Raw genomic sequence first — 26,611 nt, forward strand, 5'->3', positions numbered from 1 at the left:
TTACACCAGCGTTATTCATTAAAAAGTGTGTAATAAAGCTCCCTGATTATAAATCATAACTGGAGAGCCATGGTTTCCAAAGTCTCTGCAGCACTTCAAGTTCATCTGGACAAGCCAATTACTGTTTGCTTGTTGAATGTGTGCACATAGTACATTGAATATGTATTATTATCTTTGTGCTATTCACATCCTGCTTACAGTTCACAGAAATGGGTTCACCTGTATAAAGTCATTCATTGTGTATATTTCTGAAGATTGTTGTATTGTTATTTTTGTGTAAGCACATTGAGAGCCACTAAACCGGAGTCAAATTCCTTGTATGGTAACATACTTGGCCAATAAAGATGATTCTGATTCTGATTAGAGAGATGAAACCTTTTTCATATGAAAATATGAAATAGGTTTAATATGGATAAGTGTTGTCAACTACATAAAAATAATCTAAGACATATACATTCAAATTAAGACAGTATTTCTGTACAATGAATGGTCATTCATACCAAAATTGGAGGTATGTTCTTAAAATTATCACACAGTTGCAGTGGTTTATTCTGTTCATGTTACATGTCCAGACATAAATACACACCTTAAAGGATGCAATGGGCACTTTGTAAATAGAATAAAAACACAAATTTAATATACACAAATATTTAAATATGTGTGTAAACATACAGATGTATGCACATTTTCAGCAGTTCAATGCAAAACAGAAAAGATCCCAAATGAAATGATTAATGTAAATTCACAGGCAATTCTTAGATGTATTTTTCTCATTGCCTAACATGAATATTTTGTATGTATATGGTAATGTTTAAGACCATGTGATCTGTTTCTCCAGTTGATAGTGAGATTTTGAGAAAAATCAGGGATTTGTTTTCTAGTGATATATGAATATACCTTTATCCATAAAATGTAGTTCTGCCAACCAGGCCAGTACATAGAGGTAAAGAAATATCACAACAATACATTGAAAGACAAACAAAAGTGTATGTATACTTGCAAATTAGTAGATTAACTTCAAATAGTTACATTCTATTTCTTTAACCTTTTCCTAAAATTTCAAGCAAACAGAAACTGCAAATATAAAATGAGCACCGATTCACAATATATTACACATTTGTAATTGTATAATATACATTTCTGATACTATTATAGTTGGCTAAAGAATTCTAAACTTTAGAATAATTCTATAACTCTTATACACACAACAGTGGTACATCAAATAAATTGGCTGATTGAAAAAAATGCTCTGCACACTTGAAAACTAAAAAAAGAACAAGAACAACAACAAAAAAAACAATACACACCGATATCAACCATTTTTCAAATCCTTTCTTTTAAAGATTGTAATTATGGCATGTCTGTGTTATTAGATATTATTAGATACTATACAGTGGAGAAAAATAGTCAAGATATAGGAGAGATTACATGTTTAAGGTTGAGTCAAATCTTTATGTATGAATGCTCCCAATATTAAAAAATAATTTTAGATGTAGCCATCAGTTTGTCAAATTACTACATTTGGGCAATGCATTACCTTTTCACCCATTCCTTCTAGAGAGATGAAAAGAAAATACAAACAGCTGGCCATATATATATAATAACATAATCATTTCCATTAAAAAGGATTATTTCAGCATCTATGTGAAATAACATGATTAGAAACCATTAATTTACATTTGATTGTCATTACAAAATTTCTATAAATCAAAGTCATCTATAAGGTATAAAAGCAGAACACATACATTTCTAAAAAATACCATCACAAAGAAATCTGAGAATGCCATATATCATTTGTGGCAAGGCCTTTGAACAGTATGAGACGCCAGTTCACATTATACTTTACTGTATACATGTTTCGATATAAGGCTACATGCCATGCCAAAATCTACAGTTGAAAAGTACAGCAGGTGAGCACAATATCATTGACACCTTTATAATGTAATGCAGTCCCATTCAGTAGCCCCGCAATAAATGCTGCAATTATGAAGCTTATTATGTTCAGTTTCTGTTCAGATTGCGTCAGAGAGGTGTTGATTTGAGGCTATGATAATTTCTAAAAATATGGCTGTAAAATTATCATTGAGTTGAATCAACACCTCTGTGACAAAGTGCAGTGTCATTATAGTGTCCAAAAAAATAACTGAACGCTACAAATATCATAACAGTAGTATTTATTCCAGGGCCGGTGGTCATGAAATTCTGCTCACTCCCTGTTTATTGGCCACTATGTATTTACATCAGACAATTTTTGTCTACTGAATGAAAACGATTAAAGGTATATATTATTCATTTGAATTTCAGTCTGTTATTGTCACCTCACCATGCACCTGCCACATAAGTACAGTCAGTACTAGCACTTTTATTAACCCAAACAGCATAACATGTTGACAGCAACTGCGACAGCTTAGTAAAAGCTAACATCGTGTTGTTTTTAGGGCAACTGAGCAAAACCAGAAACATTTCTCCTGCGGTGACAAGTCTGGTGTGTGAAAGTAACAATAAAATTCAAATTCAAGCTCTCCCTCTACGTTGTAACGCAGTGCTGAAGAGGCAAACATTGGTGTGTAACAAACCATTTTTAGTAGTCCATTTTGCTCCATTCTGATTTTCAGAGAAGAGTCATCCATAATATCTTCTAAGGATTTTGATGACACATTGTCCTTGATGCATCCAATCCGTATTAAAACATTGGAACATTAAGAACCTAAAGACATACAAAAAAGTAATTAAAAAAAATACAAATCCACAATCTTATAGGTAAGAAAAACAACATTATGGTACAATTTTACCCTTGTAAGATTTTTTCTTTTCTTGGTACATGTTGCATGTAAATGTAAGTTAACGTCAGTAAATTAATTTGGACAACTTGTTTAAACAGTAAAGCATCCACACCAACTAATCCAGGATTGTTTTATGTATACAGTATAGTCTGTATTTGGGGATTTTACAGATGTTTCAATGGATATTTTGGTGTTTTTTTGTCATTAGGCTTGCCATATGAATCCATTGTAAATGCTGTGAATCCAAGCTGAGTACTACTGGTGTCTTCTGTGATGGAGCAAGCTACAAATGTTTCAGAGCCAACTTTCAAGGCAACAGGAGGTGAGTATTTGATACTTAAAAGATAGATTTTTGGTGGAGTATTCCTTTAACTTACTGTGATATCTGACCACATGAAGAACAAATACTGTTCATAATTATCACTAAATAATGAGTCTTGATGAGAAAACTGTGTTACCTCAAGATAAAGACCCAAATATTACGAGCAACCGTGGCTTCTGTGCAACACTAAAAGTCACATTTATAAAGTAAGATTTTTAAAAGGAAACAAATGGTGCAATGAGAAGTGGAAAATACCTACCGAATCATCCATGATGGAAGATGGATCAAAGTAGTCTGGCTTTAGTTCGGTTCTTTCTCTGCGATTCTTTGATGCCGGCTGGAAAATAACAAATCAGTCATAACAATGCACCAGAAAAAAAGGAAATCTGATCTTAATAGGTTTGTCAAAGAAGAGATCTACTACATCTATTGTGGCAATCAAATGCTGACAATTTACACAGATGGGATATAATCATTCACTTTAACTGATATGCAAATTCAACACCACAAGAGAAGCAATAACATTGCGTTAGTATGTACACATTGATCACAGACATTCATGTACATTACATGCAGCATCATCACATCAACATCAGTTGTTTTCGACCACTTTCTGTTGTTTTTTTTCTTTCAAGGTACACAGAATCCAGATTAATGTTTCTTAAATTACCAGATCAATATCCATTGTGTCAAAATCCATGCCCTCGTTGATGTCTTCCAAGCGGTCCTCCGATGACATCATCACATCCTCCACTATTGGCTCCTCATCATCCTCCATGAGTCCGGACCCTCGACGTCTGAGGAGTACACAAGGGGAAACACTTCAGCGGGACATGTGTAAATTGTGCTTTTTCACATATTGTCTATTAGCAGAATGTTATTTCCAGCTCTCCTCCACAATTTAAACTCTATCAATGTACTCTTAAGAGCAGTGCCATCTTACGTCGCTTGCTGCATGTGGTTCCTCATCTTGGCATACTGCATGCTAACCCGCTCTTGCTGTTGACGGGCCTCCGCTTGTTGCCTCTGTGTCAACATCCAAGTGACCTGGGTGCTGTGGGACAGTGTTCAGTATTTAATAAGACTTCATAATTCTGAGTGTAACCAAAGTAGCATGGTATGCTGTAAACAGCAGCAACATTTGTAAATATTAATTTTAAGGTAAGTTAATAGAATAGGTGTGTAGAAAAGTTTTAGTACTTGTAATCGATAGAAGCCTGGTGGTGATGGTGTGGCTGCTGCTGGGGAGGCACAGGCTGATGGGGAGGCTGCTCTGTTGGCAATGTGTATGCGGTCGTGTAGCTGTCCTCTGGCCTCATCTTCTTTGGATCCCTTAATACAGTAGAGGTGAGATGGGGCGAATGCATCATCACTGGCGTCTGCACGTTCTGCTCACGGTTCATCCACACTGCATCACTGCTGCTGCAGCTGTTCTCTTCCGCTAGAGAAAATCATTTATTTAATGACATACAGTAACTACTTGTATTTTACGGAATGCATGCAGTGGCCATAATAATGTATGCAGTATATAAATAGATGTCCCCTACTGACTGACACATATCGTTCAAGTACGCATGTATGACAGTTCAAAGGCCAAAAAAACAGCGTTACTAACTTTGTGACTGTGGATTTGGCAATTTTAGCAACTTTACCAACAAACTATTAAAATTACTTATTTATATCTACGAGATGTGGCACAGACAAATACATTACAAAAAGTGTAATTAAGTTAAAATTGCTCACCCTCAGGCAATTTCCTTTTGCTAGCAGCAGCAGGCTTGGACTTCTTACTCCTGATGGTGGACCCTCGACTGCTGATCCCACTGATGACAGACATGGTGTCATCGTCCCCTCCAACTTGCAGGGAGTTCCTGTATGAGATGAGGGGCAGCCAGCAGTCCTCTCGCTGCAGGGCCATCTGAAACGTCATGAATCGTTCCAGGTACATGTGACTGTAGAAGTCAGGATGACAACAGTCACGGTTAGAAGCTTTTCAGAGTTCATCAGCTCCATGCGCACATCAAACATACGTAAATCACTGCCCACGTCTTGTGCCTCAAACTTACACTGTCCTCTTGTCCTGTCGAATTAGTTTGCTCGAGAACTCGCTCAGGATATCCAAAAAGGCGAGATTGAGAGGTGGACTCCCCTCTCCTTGGGGACTAGGTTCCTTAAAAGCAAACTCAATTCCATTCCTAAATAAAATACAAGGGAAATAATGAATGGAGGGTCTTGCTCGTTAAAAACAGATGTCATTGTAAGAACTGAGTGGCATGCAAGACTGTAAACCACAAAGATTTTGCTCTGGACAATTACTTACTTATGTAACATTGCAATAGCCTCCCTGGTCTTCAACTGATCCAAGCCAAAAGTCAATGAGAAGCGCCGGGCAAGCTCTTTAATGCCACAGAAGGCTGACGATGATCGATCAATATTGAAGCCAAGTTCAGACAACATGTCGTTGAATAACTACAAGAAAAAACAAAAGAAATATACTTTTCCACATTTCTTCAAAGGTGGTTTCTAAATCCTGAACTAAATGCATTTATGATCCGCAGTAACTAACTGTTATTATAATACAGTCAAAAGAAGAAAAAAGACCACCATCTTCCTATGTTAAATTGGTATGAAGGCATTTTCTAGAACTAACAGTGTACTAATGTGTCTTAAAAAGTGAAACAAGGCAATCTGGTATTAAAACATTAAGAATCTAAAGACATCGTTTCAAATGATTTTCCACGAGGGCCAAGATTCTTACCGTTTGCAGGCTCAATATAAGTGTCTTTGCACATTGTATTTTGTCGATTTGTCTTGTTTTACTCATTGTTTCCTTGATGATATCTCCATAGTCGTTGTAATACTAAGGAGAAAGGGAAGGAATACTGTATTAAGAAGAGCAGGGCCTAAGGGAATTCTTTATAAATTAATGATAAAAAAGGGTTTAAACCTACTCTCATATACTGTTTAAATATATCTGCTCCGGTGTTCATTTCCACAACATTGTAAACGATTAATTTGCAATAGGCAGCGAGAAGGTTTCTTCGCTTGTGCAGAGCCTCTATTTTACTGGCTTCATCATCTTGCTGCCCGTCTGAAAAATACAATATGATACAAATATTAAAAAAAAAAAAAATCATTAACAGTCTGTAACTTTTTAAACATAACTGTAGTTGGTTAACACAAGAATGGTGATTGACTCTGACCTGTGCTGTTGTTGTCATCATCCTGATCAATGAAAACTTGATCCAGGATGAAGTTGAGCAGCTCTGCCTGCAACGAAGAGTCTGGCGTGTAGACCAGAGGCTCCAGTTGTTCCCGGCCTGAAGACATAATTTGGTGACTGAAGATCAATAGCAGATCACATAGTATGGTGAAGGCCTGGAATAAACACAACACTTCAGCGTTTATGAAAATACTGACCAACAACATTTTCAGTTGCAGTAATGAATGGCCGATGTATAAAACGAAGAAAAGAAAAGTCCAGTCAGCGTAATCCCACCTGCTCTTTGACTGCGGTGTTGATGCTGTTTAGGTAACGCTGACACATTAAGCAGAAAGCTCTCATTTGCTTTCTCAAGGTCACCATATCACCCTAAAAGGAACAAATATTCAGATAAGAGTACAGTCCTTTCAAATGAACTAGTAAACACTTATTACAGGATTATAATGTGAGGCAGATTTGTGTGAATTTGAAAATATGAGCTCAGCAGGTCATAAAAAGAGTCAGTATCATAGTTAAAACCAGCAACACTTCAGTGCTCATGAGCGTTATTTACTTACTACATGCTTTCAAGCTGATTATAATACTATAATAATGTCTTTATTTGCCTAATTTATGCATAGAAACTGTACATATATCCCATTTTCACCAGATTTTTTGATCCTTCCTTTCCTTCCTACAGCTGGATATCTATGTGAAGTATCCTAAAATGCTTCATATGTAAATACCTTCAATGAACTGCTGTCTGAAACCTTTGCTAGATGCCACAGGATGATGTAATGTGTGCACTGCATTGCATGAATCACAATCTGGTGGGAAGAAAATCAAACAGATCAGATTAGCTGTGATGTTCCACACAATGATTGCAATTGTTGGCTTTGCATTTCAGGAACATGACTGACAAAGTTAGAGAAGACTCTACTGTCAGGGCTGTGATACCTGTTCAGGCATGTCCCCGTTCTGCAGACCTGTGTTGAGTAGCCGGTAGTTGCTGGTGAAAAGATCCCACTTGGAGAGGTCGTGTGCACTGGTAGCAGAAAAAAGAACACATGAAAATTAATACTAATACATAATAATATAATTTACATTCATTACTCACATCTAACCACATAAAAGAAAACCAAGACACAGTATATATGGAGTTGCTATTGTCTTCAACAAGTAACAACATATTGAAATCATAAGCACAAACTTGTTAACTGCTTTACTTGTGGAAAGCACTGATCTTCTTGAGCGTAGAGAGAACTTGGTAGGCATCATCATCATCTGGTTCTTCACCCTGACAAAGAAGAGATCAAACCCATAAAATCCTGGACATTCACCCTTGCCTGTTCACACGTTAACATGGTTTCAAACGATCCAGGCAAAGAAACATCTTGCAGCACCCACCTCTAGCAGGAAGTCCTCCAGGAGTCTGCTGAACTTATCTACGAGCTCGTCGAGAAGCTGGGAGCGGGCGATGTCCACACGGTTGAAGATGGTGAATTCCTCGTTGCAGAGGTAGTGGTAGGTGGTAGAGCAGGCCTCAAGGACCTCAATGTCTGTGTGCTTATCTACCACCTCCCAGATTTGCCGCAACAAGGCGTCCAAATGCTTAATAAAAGCACAAGACATAGTTTCACTGGCACTGCACGTAATTTACAAGTTGCATAAGTTGGATCAAATGTAAAAATTGACAAACCTTTTCTAACCGACCAGTTGTGTAGATGTCAAGATCAAAGTACTTTGGTATTTGTAGCAGATTCGTCACCTTATCAATATCAACGCAGTACTGTGACAAGGAAAGACAAAGCAGGTAGGTTGAATGGTTAGGGATCAAACCTCTTCAAATACACAAGTCAACTGCATGTAGCTGTTGGCTTTAGTGCAGAACACATGCAATTACCTTTGCCAATAACAGAGGAAGCGCAACTGCAAACATTTCTGTGATCCGTGTCCGATCATCCAGCTGTGTTTTCTTCTCCTTTGCAGTCAGGACCTTTTCCATGCAAAAAAGCCCAAACATTAGCAACATGAAACTGAAAGAAATCGAAGAAACAAAGTTAAGTCCCCAAGATGTTGAACATGCGGTGCTCACCCTCTTCCCTGTGCCCCTGCCTACTGGAGGGTGGCATTCACAAGCCTGCCGGATGGCACAGAGCATGATCTCAACCAGAGCCGTCTCCTGCCGATCACTCAGCGCTTAAAATCACAGACACAGAAAGTTACTGACAATGTAATGAAAAGAAAACAAAATGAAAAATAAAATTGGGAGTTAATTTTCTTAATATTATGAGTCAGTAATTGACTGAGACCTTGGTTCCTTACCCTCCTCCCCTGGCATGGGCTCATCCAACAGCAGGCTGATCATAGTCTCCCAGTCCTTCAACAGCTCTGACCCGCACTCCCACAGGCTATCCACCAAGTAGGCCCCATGTTCATGGAGCTGTAAAACATCAAATGTTATTGAATTAGATGAAAATATGTTGAAATGGGGTCAATTCCTCACACTTCAAACTAGATTAACTGACTTTCTAAAACTCTACAAGCTCAGGGTTAACATCCAGGAGTGATTACCTCGCTCTCCAAGAAGAAGAAGACAGTAGTCTTGATAAGGCTACCATTGAGGCTCTGCCTGCCCCTCCTGGGTAATCCCTCCTCTTCAGGACCTCGATGGCTGAAGAGCCTTCAATCAGCACAATACAAAAGACTGTTAAAAGTGCCTGGTGAAAGCAGGTGAAAAACATGATGATCAGGAGACACATTACCAGAATTTTTGATTTCAGAGGAGTTTCTACAATAGTGCCTAAAATAGTGTAGTGTAGTGTTGTGTTGTGTAGTGGAGATAGAATATTCCTTTAAGTCATTCTTCCACTGTGAGATTAACTCACATCAGATGTTGCCCATGTTTCTCTCAGATTTCTGATTCGCTGAGTGGGAGAGAAAACTTCTTGACAAACACAATCCCAACCAGACTGGGCACTAAAATCATGTGATGTGAACTAACATAAATGTGTTGATGATATGAATGATATAGGCTTGTCAAGTTTTAAAGATGATGAGACTTACTTCTTAAACAGAAATTCTCCTGCTGAAACAGCAATGGGTCGATGTGCTGAGTAAACCAGGTGATACACACTCTCACAGTCCTCTGCTGTCAGAACCTCATCACTGCTCCTGTTACATGACATGCATACGTTCTTAGTTATAAAGGCAAGTTTATGTAAAGGATTTTTTTCTCAAGGAAGCTAAGATCAGAAAAGAAATATCTTTTCCAGAAAAATGTGATCCCTTTAAAGTGGAGGTAACTTACTGTAAGACAAGTGTCAGAAGTTTAATGGCTTGCACAGCAACATCATATTCCTTGTCCAGTGTCATCGACACGATGCGGTCCTGTCAATGAGAGTTCACAAGATAGCTCAGCCTAGGAGAACTCCAGAGCATTAGTTGTCACATCATGCATAGATATAATGATGTCAATATTCCGTCATTACTAGCAAGTTATCAGCATATAAAGAGGCAACAGGTGGCAAGCCTGTACGTTTCCAATGATGTACAAGAAGTGATACAGCTGCTGGCTCACCTTGAAGCGACTTGTGAAGAGCTCCAGCCGTGTACCAAGCTCTCTGCTGTAATACAGGCCTTGCAGGGCAGTCAGGCACTTCAGCCGCACCTCACCTTGCTTGAAACACAGTAAAAAAAAATTAAATATTTATGATATTTGAATGCCAAAAACCCTTTTATTATTATGCATACATAACACATAAAATTATATGTGCTAATTAATAAGAGTTCTCCCTGCCTCTCCATAAAAATCACAAAGCACAGTTAGCACCAGTGGTGACAAGAATTTGACTGCAAACAATGTAGAGAAAATAGGGACCTTTTGTGTGTCCATTTTCCTGTCACATCGCTCCTGTAGTAGCTTTCCATAACTGACTATGATTAATTTAAGGACCCATTGGAGATCCCAGGTCTGTCACAGGTAATACATTCCAAAATAAAGTCCCCCATCAAAGTAAGAATCCTTACATTTTTTATACACAATACAAATGCTAACAGTTAGCTCACCTTGTCGTGCATTGTCCAGCCAACATACTTCAGGTAACTGTCATTGAGGAAGGCATCACTGTACAACTTCATCCACACTCCGATCTCCTCAATACAAATAGCTCGAATTTCAGCAATGGCGTCACTGGCAAACACAAGAGAATCGATACAATTTTATTAAATCTATAACTTACCCTTGCGTAAACAGAACTATTGAGAGCAGCAGAAGCAGTCCTCATTTTGAGCTCAAATCATAGACTCATATTGGTGTAGGCATCGATTTGACACTAGAGGGCGCCAAAAAGCCAAAAATGAACGCGATGTAAGGGGAAATCTCACTGTCATATGTACAGTGCCAGTCAAAAGTTTGGACACACTTTCTCTAATACAGTAAGTCAGTCAAGGATTCACATACCGGTATCTGTGAACAAACACTCCTTTGAAAATTGCATTCATCATGTTTTCGATTTCATCTTGATTTTCTTGAAGCTGAAAGACAAACACAAAATTATACTTTTTAAATAATTTCCATAATAATTTATAATAATTTGCATGCCCTGTTCAACCCTCAAACACAAAAAAATATAACATTTGAAAAGGGTTTGCAGGACAAGTTCTGGTAGGAGTCATTTAATGATGTTACAGGATAATGCTGTTATTCTGTAATATGTATTCAACAAATGACAAAAAGACTGAAAAGACCAAAACCAACAATGAGTTAGTCTCAACATTTTCCGACATGCCTACCCTAATAATGTTAAGTAATTTCCTAAAATAGCATTATTAGTTTACTCATCCAAGGTCTATCTTCAGCTGTGAATTAATGCACATTTGGTGCAGCTGTATGTGGGATTAACTGAAAATATACTGAAGTGCTCATGTTCATCTTAATGAGGAGGTCTATGGCACAGAGGAACAAGCTACTGTATACTTTATCAGGCTTTGGCTAGAGAGGTAATGCGCAGAAATAGTACAGAACTTGTTGATCTTGGTCTTTTCATGAAATTTGTTGACAATGAGGACAATATAGCATATCATCAGTAAACTGATCCGCACACTTTTTAAAGGATGTGTATCGACTAAAGTAAACCCCATCAAATGCTGATCTGGTCTTTACTTACTACTGCTGGTGATACCAGGACAGGCAAAATACACAGACTTCCTAAACACCATTGCAAACAAATCTCTTAATGAATCTTTTATCTCTTCTCTCTTTTTCTTATAAGTAAAGAGCAGCGTACAAAACACTCAGGAAGCAGCATCTCATCTTTAGCTGGTTAAGACAACAAACATCACCGGCAGTGACAAGTGTGTGAACATGGGCATTACTGTTGAAGTGTTTGGAGTCAAAATGTAGTGACAATGGATGACTGCTGCAATTGATAGACATGTGATTTTTCTTCTCACCTCTTTCCGCTTCTGTAACAATAACTCCAGCCTATCATTGGCCCTTTTTGCAACGACTTTGTTCCTCTCTGCCTCATATTGTCTCTGTGTGTTGTCCATATTGATGCTCAGGTTTAGAGCGACGTTCACCAAGGCTGTCATCAGCTTCATGGCTGACAAAGACGACAAAGTTCAGATGCTTCTGGGACAAAAACAGCACGAGCATGCAGCAACCACGGAGCTGAAATGCATCTATACCAAAGTGCACATTAATAACTGACCTGCTAGTGTGCTTGTATGTCTAAACGCCCTGACTTGTGAGTCAGAAAGACCTGTGAGCAGTGAGATGATGGTGTCCATCATATACTCGTCGTAGATGATGCTGTACTGACACTGACGCACCAGAACTGATATGAAGTCACAGAAGCTTATCCTGAATTTCTTCCACTGTGGCCCTGACAGAGTTAACGGGTAGTCACCGCTGTCCTGTTTGACAATGGAAGAGACATCATCGGATTCAGGTCAGGAGCATCTTATTTGATATACACATTTTCCTTTATGTCTGTTAGATTAAAAACACCTTTTATTTCAAGTGAATGTAAAAACACAGCTTGCATTACCTCATTAAACTCCTCTGTCATTTTTCGGATGATTTCGGAGTTCTGCATATGGCTAAACATCTCAGCACTCACAGCACCTGTGAGAAGAATCACACAGTGGCAGGAAAGTTCAGATTATTACGCCTGGGCCACACAGCCTAACTCTACCTGAGCAGCACGTGTGTGTTGCTGAACTGCTGCGGCTCGCAGGCCTACGGTGTCCACACAGACAGCATTGCTGCTGCAGCGCTGCTACTGCCAGCTCTATCTATCTATAATAGAATGTTTCATATCATTTCATTTACAATTTCATTTATATTTAGTTTAGACAGAAAAAGATAAAAAAGCATGTGCTCAATTGTGAAAAATAAATAAAGTGAATATGTGAGGTGAAAGCGGCTTGATGGAGTCTGGTTGGGGCTACTTCTGTGTCAGCCACATACACTCCTCACACAGGAAGGGTTTTTTTTATTGATTATACTGATTATTCTGCCAGTTAAACCCCGCTGTCACCACTCCAAGTGATGAAAATCCCTCCAGACAACACCAAGTTCCCCAAACGAGCCATCAGGAGTTGTGGATAGAAGCTCCATGTGTCACCGACTCTCCATGCTGGACTTCCCTGCCAGAGAGGCTCGCTGCCCCGCAGTGGTGACACTTTAAGTCTGTGACATATTCATATATTTGAAACTATAGTGAAAGGTATAATGTTGCTGGTATGATCAACAGATCATGTTCCCTGTCTATTTTTATTGGGAACCGTGCACATCACGCGGAAGAAAAAGACGAGACCCTGAATCTTTAGATGACTCGTTGCAGCAGCCGTGTGTGAGCCGGGCGTCTCACGCGGCCTGTGTGGCCGCTCTAATCTGTTAACATGGGTACTGAAATGAAAAGCACACGACGCACACACACTGCTCACACAGGCTGTGTGTCCCAGGCATTATTTTGCTTTCAGGCACCCAACATGCAATATATTAATACACATCATGTCAGATATTTACCTTTACAACCAGAGCACTGAATGAAGAAGTTGATTAAGTCCAAGAGAGCGATGTCCCTGTCCTGTTTGTATGCCTCGATCCAGTCATCAACAACAGACTAGAAAATAAAATGCAACCAAGACATTTTACCACATCGTTTATTCATGCATCAAATCCAAATACAAAAAGAAATCTTAAAATATGACTGTATGTTAACGATGGTGATGCTGTCTCAATACCACTACTGAAAGACTTACCCCATTGCAACCCCATTACAGTTTAATCAAAGTTCCTCCTGTAACATACTGTGTTAATTTATAGCTAATATTTGGGAAACATATTAGCTATGAAGAACTATACTTAACATAATTTTACTTTAGATACAATTGGTTAAGAGTCTACAGCCATGCTAATGGCTCTGTGGCGCTGTACCTAAGCATAGCAGTGCTTTAAGCTAAATGCTAACTTAAGTACTGAACAATAGAACCTTTGACCTGATGATGGCGCTTGATTAAAGTCAGGGGTTCAATGTGTCTAAAATTCATCATTCATGCTCAAATTTCACAGCAATCCTTTCAATAGGAAAGTCATCACCAAACCTCACCAAAGTCAGTAGGATTCATCCTCTGAGGACCAGGAATGTGTGTACAAAATTTCAAGGCAATCCAAGTGGTAGACCGATCCACTGACAGACCAACACTGCCATCCCTAGAGCCATGCCTCTAGCAAGGCTAAAAATATATCCCATGGCTACCACACTAGTGAGAATATTTTCAGAGCTACCAAACAATGTGACGAAAATGAGATGAAACAAGACACAATCTCTTCACCACATTATTGTGCACCCACCTGTGTGGCGCTCTTCCCCATTTTAACCACCTCAAACAGGGTCATACTCTCCATCCCGTTCGCCTGATGATGGCCATTCACCCAGCCAATAGCAGTTCCCCTCCCTCCTCCCCCACCTTTGGCCTTGTCTCCAACGGCCCTCCTCCCTTTCTTGGCTGCCTGATGGAAAGAAAGAGGTTGAACGAAAGATTAAAGTGTCATTGGTTTATAACATAAGAACTAACGGTGCATTAAATGTGTGTGTATACTGACTCTTATCCAGTTACTGGGAATTACAGAACTCTCACAGTGTGGATCTAAATCATATTAGAGATATTATCTTATTCTATGATAAACGCTGCTACATTATATCACAGTGTTTCTACTCTGTGTTTCTATTTTGGGAACCAGACAGAGGAGGCCCATGCTGGGATAAACTCAAGCTTCCCTGTGACCCTGATTACACATTGAGAAGTATGAATATATGACAATATCATGTTGGAAAAACATACCATGCCTTTTCCTGTTTTTGCATTTTTGCCATCAGGATCCTCAAAGTCAGTATCTGAAGACAACTGTGAGTCTGCCTCTCTGTGAACGACACATCACAACCATGGAGCTGAATTCAAAAATCACTCAAAGACATGTTTAAATTTGATAATACATTTCTGTGGTGCACCACTTACTGAGGAAACTGAATTTCTGTTTGCAAATCCTGCGCTGCTATCATTTCTTTAACATTTTCTGGATCTGTTGGGAGTAAGTGCTTCTACTGCTCTGGACCCCAAGCAAGAAGGTATCTCTTGCCCTGCACCTGGAAAATAAGACAAAGCACAGGAGTTTGTTGTTGAATGATTACACTCGCTTTAATAAAAGATGGCATTTGCTGTGGCTCATTTAACCTCAACAATTACTACACTAGGGCTGTAACTCATGATTAATTTCATTATCAATTAATCTGACAGTTATTTTCTCAGTTAATCATTTAGTAAATAACAGAGTTTTTTTCCATTATTTAGTAGTAAATAATGGAAAAAAAACATGGTGTAAAATGCACATCATAGTTTCCCAAAGCCTAAATTGATGTCTATTCATATTGCTTGTTTCCAAGCAACATCCAAAAATATTAAGTTTACTATCACTACAGACAAAGACAAGCTCCTCACATTGGAAAAGCCTGAACTGGGAAACATTGTGCATTTTTGTTTGAAAAACTACTTTAATAATTAATCGATTATCAAAATAGCTGCAGATTTTTATGCTGTTGACGGCAAAGCACTACAGTTATATGAGTCATGTACCAGTGAGCACAGGAAATCCCCAAATAATCTTTAAAACAGCTAAAGGGTTGGTGGGTCCTAACAGTTGCATGGAAGCCTCAGTAATCAGGAAATAATGCCTACGCAACTGACTAGTTTCCCCTCATACATACAGCAGATTGTGAAAGTTTTCTTAACTGCATTTACATACTAAATAGCACCCTGAGCTGTTTTTCATTGTTTTTCTCCTGAACAGACATGACAGATGCATCGCCAGCTCATAAAACATTTTCAAAGCTTTTCTTTACTTTTTAAAGCCACACTTTAAAAACATTTGTGCTACTCTACCGTTATATTGGCCCGTTGCTACTCTTTACAGCATACTGCCAACAACTGGATATGTCATCAACATCTACATAACCACTCACATCCCTGCGTTTGTTGAGCCAGTGCATGTAAGTATAACATGTACAACTAGAGCAAACACTGTAAGGGCTTATTCTATTAAAACATTTCTTTACTAGTGGTCAAAAACTCCAGAAGATACCTTTAATCAATCACTAAAACAATTACTTGACTAATCTGATAGTTGACTGACAGAAAAATTAATCACAACAACAATTTGGATGAGCTTAAGTAATCATTTTTTTAATTCTCAAAATCAAAAAATTCTACTTTTCTATGGCGTACAGCGACCCAGTGCTTAAGTCATTCAATTAATTAGTTGATCAACAGAATGATGATTGATGTCACCTTTGACAGCAACAGTTTGTCATTCATCAAATAAGAATACCAAACATTTGCTTGAAACTTCACATACATGTGGATTTTGGTGTTTTACTTTGTTTCATACTACTGTAAATTTAACAGTCTGGGTTTATTGCCTGCTGTTCAGGGCATTACTGTAGATACTGGTAACAAGTGATGTCATTATTTACATTTTACAGACAATATGACGAATTTACTCAGAAAATACCTGATAGAATGATACTGATAGCGAAAGCAGTTGCAGCCCTACCACAGTCAGAGTTCACAACTTACTGTTTGGAAAGCACCAGTGGTGGAGCCACCTGTACCGCGGAAGATGCAGTAACACAAAACTAAAGTTTAATCATCCAGTTTTGAACTAGTAGTACAAAGAAGGCTGAAATAACAAATCCAAATTATGTACAGCAAATTTAAGCACATTTTATGAGGACTGTGAGAGTATTTACAACTGGCTTATGAGAATTCATTTAATAACTGTTTTTAAATAACGTCAATTTACATGCTCCATAAAGATTGGTGAATATTTGAATAGTGATCTTGTGTAGTGTTATACGTGGCAGCTGTACTTGCGGGCAGGTAAAGTCTCTAAGCATTCAGCAAAATAGGAGGGTTTTCTTGAAGTAAAATCGACCATTTTTCATTGGCCAGGTGGTTATCTGGCAGGCCAGTATGACAGCAGTGCTGAACACTAAATCTACAAATTAGTTTCTGCTGACTCAGTGTTTCCCCTAGAATTTTTTTCAGGCCTGGTGGTACGTACCGAAAAAACCTTAAAAGGACAAGGCACGCAGGATGGCATATTCGTGCGGTCGGCTTCAGTCAGGCGGCGCAGCAGGCGGTCTGCAATTTATATTTTCATTCAAATTTTTGCTGCATTTATATTTATAATTTAAGCTGCATTTATTGCATAAAAATAAGCTGCCCCTCTCACTTCTTCCACTTCTGTATTTTTGCTTGAGTTTTGGAGAAAAACGTTGATATATTTGTTTGTTCTTCACCCGGGTTACAGCTTTATCTCTTTTTAGGCGGTGCCATGCTAACGTTAGCTAACCTGTATCCCATACACTCTCGCTCTCGCAACAACGCAGAGGTTGACTTAAATTTTGGAACAGTGTTGCACAGAGGCTCCCAAACGCATATGATTATTGATTTCTCAATTAATGGATATTTGGCGTTATTTTTGGCATTTAAAAAAAGATCTTTTTGGCCTGCTAGGGGTTCTTGTAGGCCTGTTGGCCGTCCAGGCCTGTACAATTATAGGGGAAACACTGAATGGACATAAATTACATCTTGAAAGTTGTCTGTATAAAAACTTGGAGGAGGAAGCCTGATGGTCTGGGGCTGTATTGCTGGATCCAGAGTGACTAGCACCCTGGACCAAAAGGGTGACCACAGCATTTTGTAGAGCCACACAATAACAAAACATACCTCCATGCTGCCAGAATTAAGAAAAGAACAAGACGGTAGGCTTCAAATCATGAAATGGCCAGCACTGTCTCCAGAGCTAAATCCCATTGAGCTGATTTGGGATGAACTGGATTGAAAGGTGGAGATTCCATTTTTTTTTTTTTCAAATACCTAATTGTTTATTTGTTCTATGCTTTAAATTCAGGTGGGGCTGCTCGATTATGGCAAAAATTCTAATCACGATTATTTTGGCCAATACTGAGATCACTTATTTAACACGATTACTCATGGACTCACAGAACAGAAATGCTTCCATTTTATTAAATGTATCAATCCACACAGACTCCAAGATACACACAAGTAAACGTGCTTCTCATGGAGGGCTTCGCTTTTTTTTTTTTTTTAACACTGCAAGTCTGTTTCTGTCACGTTTAATGAAGCGTAATCTGCACAGACAGCTGTCTAAATCACACAAATATCCCACTGTATCCGTGTTTTGAACTTATTCATGATATCTATATTGATTGATTGGCTCCCAATCTGTCTGTGAGCTCACCTGTTTCACTACAGGCAGATTAAATCGCTACTGTGGGAAATAAAATCAATGAATCTAGAAATGCAAACACTATTGATTTCTTCCTGTGGAGCTGACATGAAAACTATTTTGGTTCAGTAAATTTCCGCTGTCAGTCAGCCTGGTGAAGGCAGGTTAGCCGGCCACTGGTGCTGACAGACAGCCGGATCTGTGGACAGAGACCTGAACGCAGGTTGGAGTTGGTGTGGATTGAACGTATTGAATGTGTTTACATGCCACTTACATCTCGCTTCCTATTTGGATTCCCAGTGACAGTGAGTTTGGGCTTTTAGGGAGGGGTGAGAGCGCACTCCTGTAAAGGATAGCGGTACGCTGGATTCATAACACAAGACAAAATGCGAAATGGAATCCAGCACAATAATTGTTCTCTCTCGATTATCTTGGTGTTGGAACTGTTGGAAGCCAAAATCGTAATTGAAAATAACATGTGATTAATTGCAGCCCTAATTTCAGGGTACATTGAGACATTAAGCTATAGTAGGGCTGGGAAATACATTGATATTATATCAATATCGTGATATGAGACTAGATATCATCTTAGATTTTGGATATCGTAATATTGGGATATGGCATAAGTGTTGTCTTTTCCTGGTTTTAAAGGCTGCATTACAGTGAGGTGATGTAATTTTCTGAACTTACCAGACTGTTCTAGCTGTTTTGTTGTTTTGTTTGTTGTTTCTAGCTATTATTTGCCTTTAGTCATTATATCCACATTACTGATGATTAATTATCAAAAATCTCATTATGTAAACATTTTGTGAAAGCACCAATAGTCATCCCTATAATATTATCACAATATCAATATCAAGTTATTTGGTCAAAATATTTTGATATTTGATTTTGTCCATATCGCCCACCTTAAGCTATACACTGTAAATTTCAATAAAAACTGGAAAAATTGAGGTGTTCTAAAACTTTTGACCAGTAATTATGATTATTGTTATTGATTGACAATATAGAAGATATGTTAAATGTTTATTTGTAACCAGTGTCACCAGTACTGATAAGCATTAAGAAATAATGTGTAATATGTTGATGTTATGTTATATATGTTCTTTATATATAAGAGTTTCATGCTTCTGCAGTACTGGGAAATGACATGACATGATATTGTTATTTACAACCTCACCATATTGCACTTAATGAGCAGCCCTGCACTTTCCATGCATGCAAAGTCTGGAAAACATGGAGAACGTCTTTTACCTTTGCTGTGAACTTCTCAATAATTCCATTAGTTAAGTGTATTGCATTGTTTAGTAAAGGGGAGACTCAGCTACTGCAGCAGTGTATGTAGGGCAGTCGAGCTTTATGTTAATCTGGTAAATTTTAACCATGTTATGTCATTCAGCTTGACACATAAAGTATAGAAATGTCAGTGCTTCACTACTTTACTCAGTGACTTATTCAGGTTGCAGCAGATTCAGATAAGGGACATCTGCGGGGGCGTGTTTACACAACTCTAGCACACTATATCGGGCAACCCCCGGCTCCAAAATACAACATAAACATGACAAGTTGGTCTTATTCTGAACAGGCGAGGACGGTAAGTGGAAATGTGTGGGTCTGCAATATATAGCCAGTTACCTTCTTGGACAAGTAATATTATATCTCATTAGTATTTTCATGGTAAATCGTTGTGATAATAACTCTTATCATCGCTTTCAATCAGAAACAAGTTGATCCTAAAACAGCTGTGACGCGCAGTTGTTCACTTCCGAACTACAAACAACTACAGATGTTTCCGAGGCTCATGAGTGTTTTCCTGACTTTGCTACGACGGCCGAGCATCTCTCTGCCCAATGCGAGCTAATCTTCATGATATGTGGTGTCAGCCGAGACATTATCGAGCTACTTAGATTCTCTCGTTGACTGCTTAACTCGCACCGAGCTACGTTAGGATTCACTTCTTCATTTTTGGTTGCTTTGCTGCATTTTTCAGCGTCAGATTAGTCGCTAGCTAAGTTAGCATTGCCGTTAGCTGTAGCTGGCTAACGACACACCACTTTACTCCAGCTGTACAGGTTAGGTCAACCTCAATCACGGCTCTTTATTTTAATTTATTCCGATAACGTCACATCTCTGCTGTAATGACTCATGTTATCGCTAATGTCAAGTGTCTATTTAGCTAGCCAATATAACAGCATCAATGACAAACTCCCTGAATGTTAGCTATCCGCCATTTTACTTTAACGTTACTTACCTCGTTTAAATCAAAGGCGGACTGAAACCAAATAATCCAAACGTTGCTGACTTTGCAAAGAGGATGCTTTCGTTAATTTCCTGCACAAACTGTCATTTTCCAAAACTCAAAAATAATGGTTTTATTTGCTAGCTAACGTTAAGAGGCTCCCTGGTACAGTTTGTGTTTTCGTTGTTAAGCATGCAGCACACACACCACCTGTCGGAGGCTCCTTGTACTGCCAGGCAGTCAGAGGCCATATCATCCTGTGAGTTTACTGCCAGTCAGTCTGGGGCCATATCATCCTATGAGTTTACTGCCTGTCAAGAGGTCATGTCATCCTGTGAGTCAGAGGATGATATGGCCTCTGACTGGCAGTACACGCCTCTCTATTATCCTGAGTGCCCTAAAACCATCTGACTTCTGCCCCTGTGATCACAGTCTAATGTTGACAGTCACCAATCACACAGAGAAATCACCACGCATTGTTTAGATCCCAAGTTTATCAAACACAGTGTGTTGGAAAAATGTCCACAAAGACATCCAAATCTGACATGTATTTGCACGTCTCTGTGAGTGAAGAGATAGCCTACTGTAACTGTTACATATGGCCAACAGATAAATCGTGTTTAATTCACAGATAGTAAAAAAAAAAAAAAAAACTGTACAGATTAGATAAAGACCTATAACTTTGAGAGTTCTCCTAGATGTAGTTCTCCGAGATGTAGGAAAACATGGTTACCATGAAATGACCAGTTTGGTAGAAATTGTAGTAACCTGACTGTCCTCAATTTGACAAACATTAACTCCTGTCTTAACCCACTCTTTAGCTCATCTGCTCAATTAGTTGGTTTATTGATTAATTACATAAAAACATCTGAATGAATAATCCATGCAATTAGGACTATTGCACATTGTAATATAAAATATTAGGAACTCATTCCTACTGTTTTGAGGTGTAATAGATTGTGACCAAACCATGTGTTGATTGTCAGTGGAACAAACAAAGACCTTGAAGGACTAATAAAATCACCACAGTTTCAGGCTGGGCACCAAGATTAGTCTCACCAGTTCAGTATCCAACCATATGTGAAATATGGTTACGATCTCCTCTTCTGTTCCTGAGTTATGGCGTTGAATAATGTCCAGAAAAGTGTTTTTGTGGAGCATTGTGATGCAACAGTGAAGTTGACCTTTGACCTTTTGGATATAAAATGTCATCACTTCATCATTTTATCCTATTAGACATTTGTGTGAAACTCTGTCATAATTAGCGTATACATTTGTGCCAAATTTGAAGAAATTCCCTTAAGACATTCTTGAGATATCGCGTTTACGAGAATGGGACTGTGTTTGATAACACAATTAGAAACAATAGTTTTTAATATTCTTTCATGCACTACCTAGGTAAATGCTGGTTAAAAATCATAATAATGTCTTTATGTGCAGTGAAAAATGGGGTGTCCTAATTTCTCACTGTAATCACTAGAAGGCTCTGAAAATGATCATTCCGTGATCATTAACTCTCTCATTTTTTAGAGTAGTGTGTATCATGATGGCCTTGACGTTGGTATGAATCATCAAGGTCTCCAGACCAGAAAACTCTTGATACAACTCAGTAATAATACAACAATACAGATCAAACTGATAGTAATTTTAATATATTGATAATGACTATACTGATATTAACACTGTTAATAGATTCTTTTGGAGACAATGATTTCTTGAACTGTCAGTTTAAATATTTTTGTTTTAGCAGATATTGTGTTTGTGTTGCATATTCTCAAAATGGTGTTAAATAAAATGACCAAAAACTAATTGCCACTGAATCTCTGAGAAACACAGCTGAGCTGCAGGGTGTAGTCTGCTGTTTACACTGTATTTGATAGGTCTGTACAAGCCACAGAGAGTGGAGAGCACATGGCATCAATTTGGGCATAGCAGGTACTTTTTGCCCGAGGCCCCCCTAGTGGATTAATCCAGCCACGCAGTTCTGAAATGGTTGGTTACTGTACACAGTCAAGCCAAAATCAAACACTTCATCAGGAAATAATCTTGGCTGAAAAAAGTACTCTTCACACCATTGACAGCTTTGACATTTTATTGTTCCATTAATCATATCTTACAGGTTTTGTAAGCAGTTCCAACTTGAAAATCCACCAACTGTTAGTAATTATAACTAATTCTATAATCCATGTCACCTTTCTTTCCTTAAATGAAAACGTATGTATACAGTATGATCCCTTCAAAGCCATATCTTCATTGGGGAGTGGAAGATCAAACAGGTGTGAGGCAGTGCAGTGACACACAAAGAACTCAGGTCACACGTGAAAAAGGAGAGAAAAGTCTAAAAGTTCTGGCAGGCCACGCTTGGATAGGGGTTTGATTTTCTGCTGCATGGTGAGGCTTCATCTACATGAACTCATTGAGGAAACTATTTACTGTCCCTTCAGGTGTCTCCTCCACAGGCAGTCCGAGACAAAAGGAGGGGACCACGAGGAGATCGGGGTCCTTGATCTCGAGTTCAACATCCGTGTTGCTGTAAGAAAGGGATATAGAAATTACATTGTGGTCATTCATCCTAACCCTAACCATTATAAGTTGCAGAAAAACCCCTGTAGTGTTTATTGCTTCAAGCATTTTACCAACCTGATTAAGAATGATGTGGACTCAGTGAAGTAGAGTGTGCTCACAGGCAAACATCCCATGGTTACAGACATGATGTAGTGGCCTGAAAAAGAGAAAACATTCAAGTCATGACAAATGTCACCAGTATCAACTCTATATCTTAATCCCAAAACAGGCTCATGCATCATTCTATAGCATCTCCCCCACCTTTCAATTCTGGCATTGATCCTGTCCACGCGTTGATCTTTAATCCCTCCCCTTCAATGGATGGACTCCCACTGTGTAGCGTAGACAAAAACGTGGCATCATCGGGAATATCTAGCGGTTCCAGGGTTGATTGCAACGACTTTTTCTCACAGCTCTGGTTTTTGCTGTCAATCTCGTAGAATACCCCCTGCCAAGTGTAACAGTGACACACACAACGACACAGATTTAAAAGTCACAGCACAAAACCGTTTTACGTGGTCTGTGATATTTATTCAAGCAAGGAATCCGTTACCTCTTCAAAAAACATCAGTAGATCCAGACCTAGTGATGTGTTCGTGGGGTGGCTCTCGTTTGATCTGAAGCGCAGTTTCTTGCCCATTGACTCGTAAGTGAACGCACCAAATGCTCTAATCTCACCCTTTAGGGATATCTGGTTTCATTCAAAAGCATACATTGGGAAAGAAAGAGAGAGGGTTTAATTATATATTGAAAACAGTTCCAGCCCTGGTGCTGTAAAAATCATAGAAAACTCACCACAGTCATGAATCCTGTCATATTGGGTGCATCTGAAAGAGAATAGTTTCAGTTAGAGGGCTCTTAACACACGCTAAAAACAAAGTGTCAGACATTAGGCACATTTTTAGATTAATATAAATCTAATGGTCTTGAAAGATCCCTAACACATGGACAACTCATACGTAATTGAAGAACAAAAAATGATGGAGCTGCTCATTCTTACGGCAAGGCTGATGGTGCTCTGCATGGGTGGTGGCAGTCAAGCACATGAGGACGAAGAGCGTGATGGCTGCATACATTTTCGTGTTCCAGAGAGAGACACAAGATTAAAGGTAGAGATGGCAAAAACAACCCGAAGCGCATCTAACTTTCAGTGAAGTTACGGCTGCTTTTATAGGGCTAGATAGTGGTGCAGTCAGTAAGTATTGCGTAAAAAGACCCAGGATGATAGCCCCCTGGACTTCAAACATCAAGCTGTCTAAACATACAAGTCTCTGTCTTGGCTGGTGGTGACCCAATGAGAGGATTTTCATAGGCTATCTTTTGTGATTGTTCAGCTGTCCTCAGATGTCCTCATGTCATGTTTATCTTGCCTCATGCTTTCAAAAGTGTCTTTCAGTGTGTCATGTGTAAACTGAAGGTGGGAAATAGAGATATATCTATTTAACTGTACATTTATTGATAACAGCTTCCAACCTACAAAGATAACATGGCCAAGAAGTACTGTATGTAGGCCTATAGCTATATTTAAAAAAAAAAAAAGCCTAGATTGGCCAGACATGGGAGAATTTGTTTGCCAGAGACTGAAACCTTCTCACTTTCTGTTCCATAATTGCTGCGGAACCACATTTGATGTACCACACAGGTTCCAAGAAGTAGTTCCTCATTTCTAACAGTCTTCTAGTGTCAAAAACTGCACATACATTATACTGCACAGTGAAGATAAAACATGCATGTGAAGTAACAAAATGCGAAACACATTTTTGAGTGGAGGGAGACTCTGATCAATTTAAATTTACTTTTATGAGGTCTTAATTTTACAATGAACATTTGATTTCATTTCATGTAATTTTTGTTTTGTAATAATTCGTTAATTCTTCTCAGGAGTGAAATCCCATCAACCTTGATTTGATGATTCATTGATGATTGATGACTATGGGGCCTCCAATTGTAAAATACAAAATCCTAGAATAGCCTCTATCTGTGCTATCTGTCAACTGAAACCTTCCCAAAAGAATCAGTCTAAAATGTATTTATATGTGTGTGGAGGTCTTAAACTATAGTGAGGTATTACATTTATCTCTGATATCCACAGTCACCCAGAGGAAGATAATCACAGAAAATATATTCACAAACTGTGATCCAAATGATTTTGACCATAAATCACTATATGTGCGTTTGATCAGTGTTTGAAGCTAAACTATCCAAAGGTCAGGTTTCATATTTTTCCACGTTTACACCCCCCAGGTTGTTTTCCCTGTCTGTAACTGGAGTGTTGTCCATTACTAACACAACTACCTGTGTGTTCAATAAGGTTAATGGATGGATATTTAAGTGCAATTCAGAGCCCTAACTCGGGTACTTTAATGATCTTGGTGCCTGGTTAGATTTTAGGTGGCTATCACAACTGACAAACTGACTCCATTAAATGTTTTTATTTGAATGTTACAATTTGTTGTAACCCTTTATTCAGAAAAAACATTACACATAGACAATGAAGAAGAAAAGCCAGGTGTATGTATAATGTCTCTAAATGTAATAGTGAACTAACACATTTTACAATCCCCACTATGAAGCTGTATAACAGACTGAAGAGTCTTGGTTAGCAGTAAATTAGGCAGCCCCCCAAAACACCCTTATACTTTCTTTTCTAAAAGTGATCCAAACTAAATAGAAAGCCTGTGGTGTTTATACCAGATCATCTGCATGAGCCAGGTCAGAAATGTGTTGTTGTCACAACTACACTTTGTGCAGCTGTCTTTTGTTCTTCTACACACCAAAATGTCCCTGTTGTGTCAGGGCTTTCAAGCAAACAAGTCAGTGCACTCTGACAAGGGAGAGACAGCAATAATTTGTTTATCTCATGTATTTGACCGGGTTAAAGATGAGTCTTTCTTATCTGATACTGTAGGCTACAGTTGTTTCAAAAATTCCAAAGGTTTTGGTCGTTTTTATGTCAGTAGCGTTCTTCATTGGAAAAGGCTGCATTTATGTACACGTTACATTGTAAAAAGCAAAAATGAAGTTCCAGCTGCACTGAATTTGTCTTGAATATGATCTCTTATGGAATAAAAGCTTTTTTTCTGGTTTGTTAGTGCACTTGTGTTTGTGTTTGTTGTGTGACTGTAGCACATTTTGCTCCTTAAATGTTATATTAGTGGCACTGGTTTCTTATGAAGCTAAGTGGTCACATCTGTACAAGCATGTGTCATTTTTAAATAAATTGACTTCATGAACAGGTAAACACACCTAAAGAAGATAGAAAATAAATGTTGTCATTTAGGACAAACTAATTAAAATTTTTCTTCCTCATCACAGTTTTAATTTTTAAAGGTTTTATTGAGTAGTAGTAGTAGTAGTAGTATTGAAAACTGAAAACAATAGCTCAATAGCCCTTCTGACAGCAGACAGTTTTGTCTGTCATTGCAGGAAAAGCACAGGTGTTACTCATGACATAACGAGGGCTCTGATTTATTCAAGTGTCCCAGTCAGCCATGACATTGAGACAGAGATCCAGCATGTACAATATGGGTACCCTGAAACTGAAGCAGCTAATGGAATTCAGCTGTCATTAATTTTATTATTTGCACCTGTGCTTTTCCTACTGAGACATGTTAAAATATCTTCTGTGAAAAAGACATTGATGTCTATCTAAACTTTGATATTAGCATGCTATAGGCTT

At 38.5% G+C, this 26,611-nt stretch overlaps 2 protein-coding genes across 2 annotated transcripts; both read right to left on the bottom strand.

Moving 5' to 3' along the window:
- Positions 1–525: 525 nt before the first annotated feature.
- stag2a (stromal antigen 2a) lies at positions 526–21,466 on the bottom strand. The gene is made up of 34 exons (XM_042430981.1): positions 20,380–21,466; positions 14,837–14,964; positions 14,663–14,741; positions 14,172–14,330; positions 13,344–13,440; positions 12,361–12,437; positions 12,022–12,226; positions 11,762–11,913; positions 10,770–10,843; positions 10,376–10,499; positions 9,888–9,986; positions 9,618–9,697; positions 9,374–9,481; positions 8,882–8,990; positions 8,633–8,750; positions 8,403–8,506; positions 8,211–8,303; positions 8,007–8,096; positions 7,715–7,918; positions 7,534–7,604; positions 7,265–7,352; positions 7,054–7,134; positions 6,605–6,697; positions 6,309–6,483; positions 6,057–6,196; positions 5,864–5,965; positions 5,426–5,574; positions 5,172–5,300; positions 4,849–5,057; positions 4,306–4,546; positions 4,049–4,159; positions 3,776–3,902; positions 3,365–3,442; positions 526–2,707 (listed from the first exon to the last, which is right to left on the bottom strand). The coding sequence occupies exons 2-34, from the start codon at positions 14,878–14,880 to the stop codon at positions 2,684–2,686; spliced, it is 3,834 nt and encodes a 1,277-aa protein (XP_042286915.1). The 5' UTR covers positions 14,881–14,964; positions 20,380–21,466; the 3' UTR covers positions 526–2,683.
- A 595-nt stretch (positions 21,467–22,061) lies between these two features.
- epd (ependymin) lies at positions 22,062–26,158 on the bottom strand. The gene is made up of 6 exons (XM_042430982.1): positions 23,933–26,158; positions 23,728–23,759; positions 23,486–23,623; positions 23,194–23,380; positions 23,008–23,089; positions 22,062–22,897 (listed from the first exon to the last, which is right to left on the bottom strand). Exons 1-6 carry the CDS (start codon positions 24,006–24,008, stop codon positions 22,771–22,773), a joined length of 642 nt encoding a protein of 213 aa, XP_042286916.1. The 5' UTR covers positions 24,009–26,158; the 3' UTR covers positions 22,062–22,770.
- Between the last annotated feature and the right edge of the window lie 453 nt (positions 26,159–26,611).

Source organism: Thunnus maccoyii, chromosome 13, assembly GCF_910596095.1.
Source record: "Thunnus maccoyii chromosome 13, fThuMac1.1, whole genome shotgun sequence".
NCBI lineage: Eukaryota > Metazoa > Chordata > Actinopteri > Scombriformes > Scombridae > Thunnus > Thunnus maccoyii.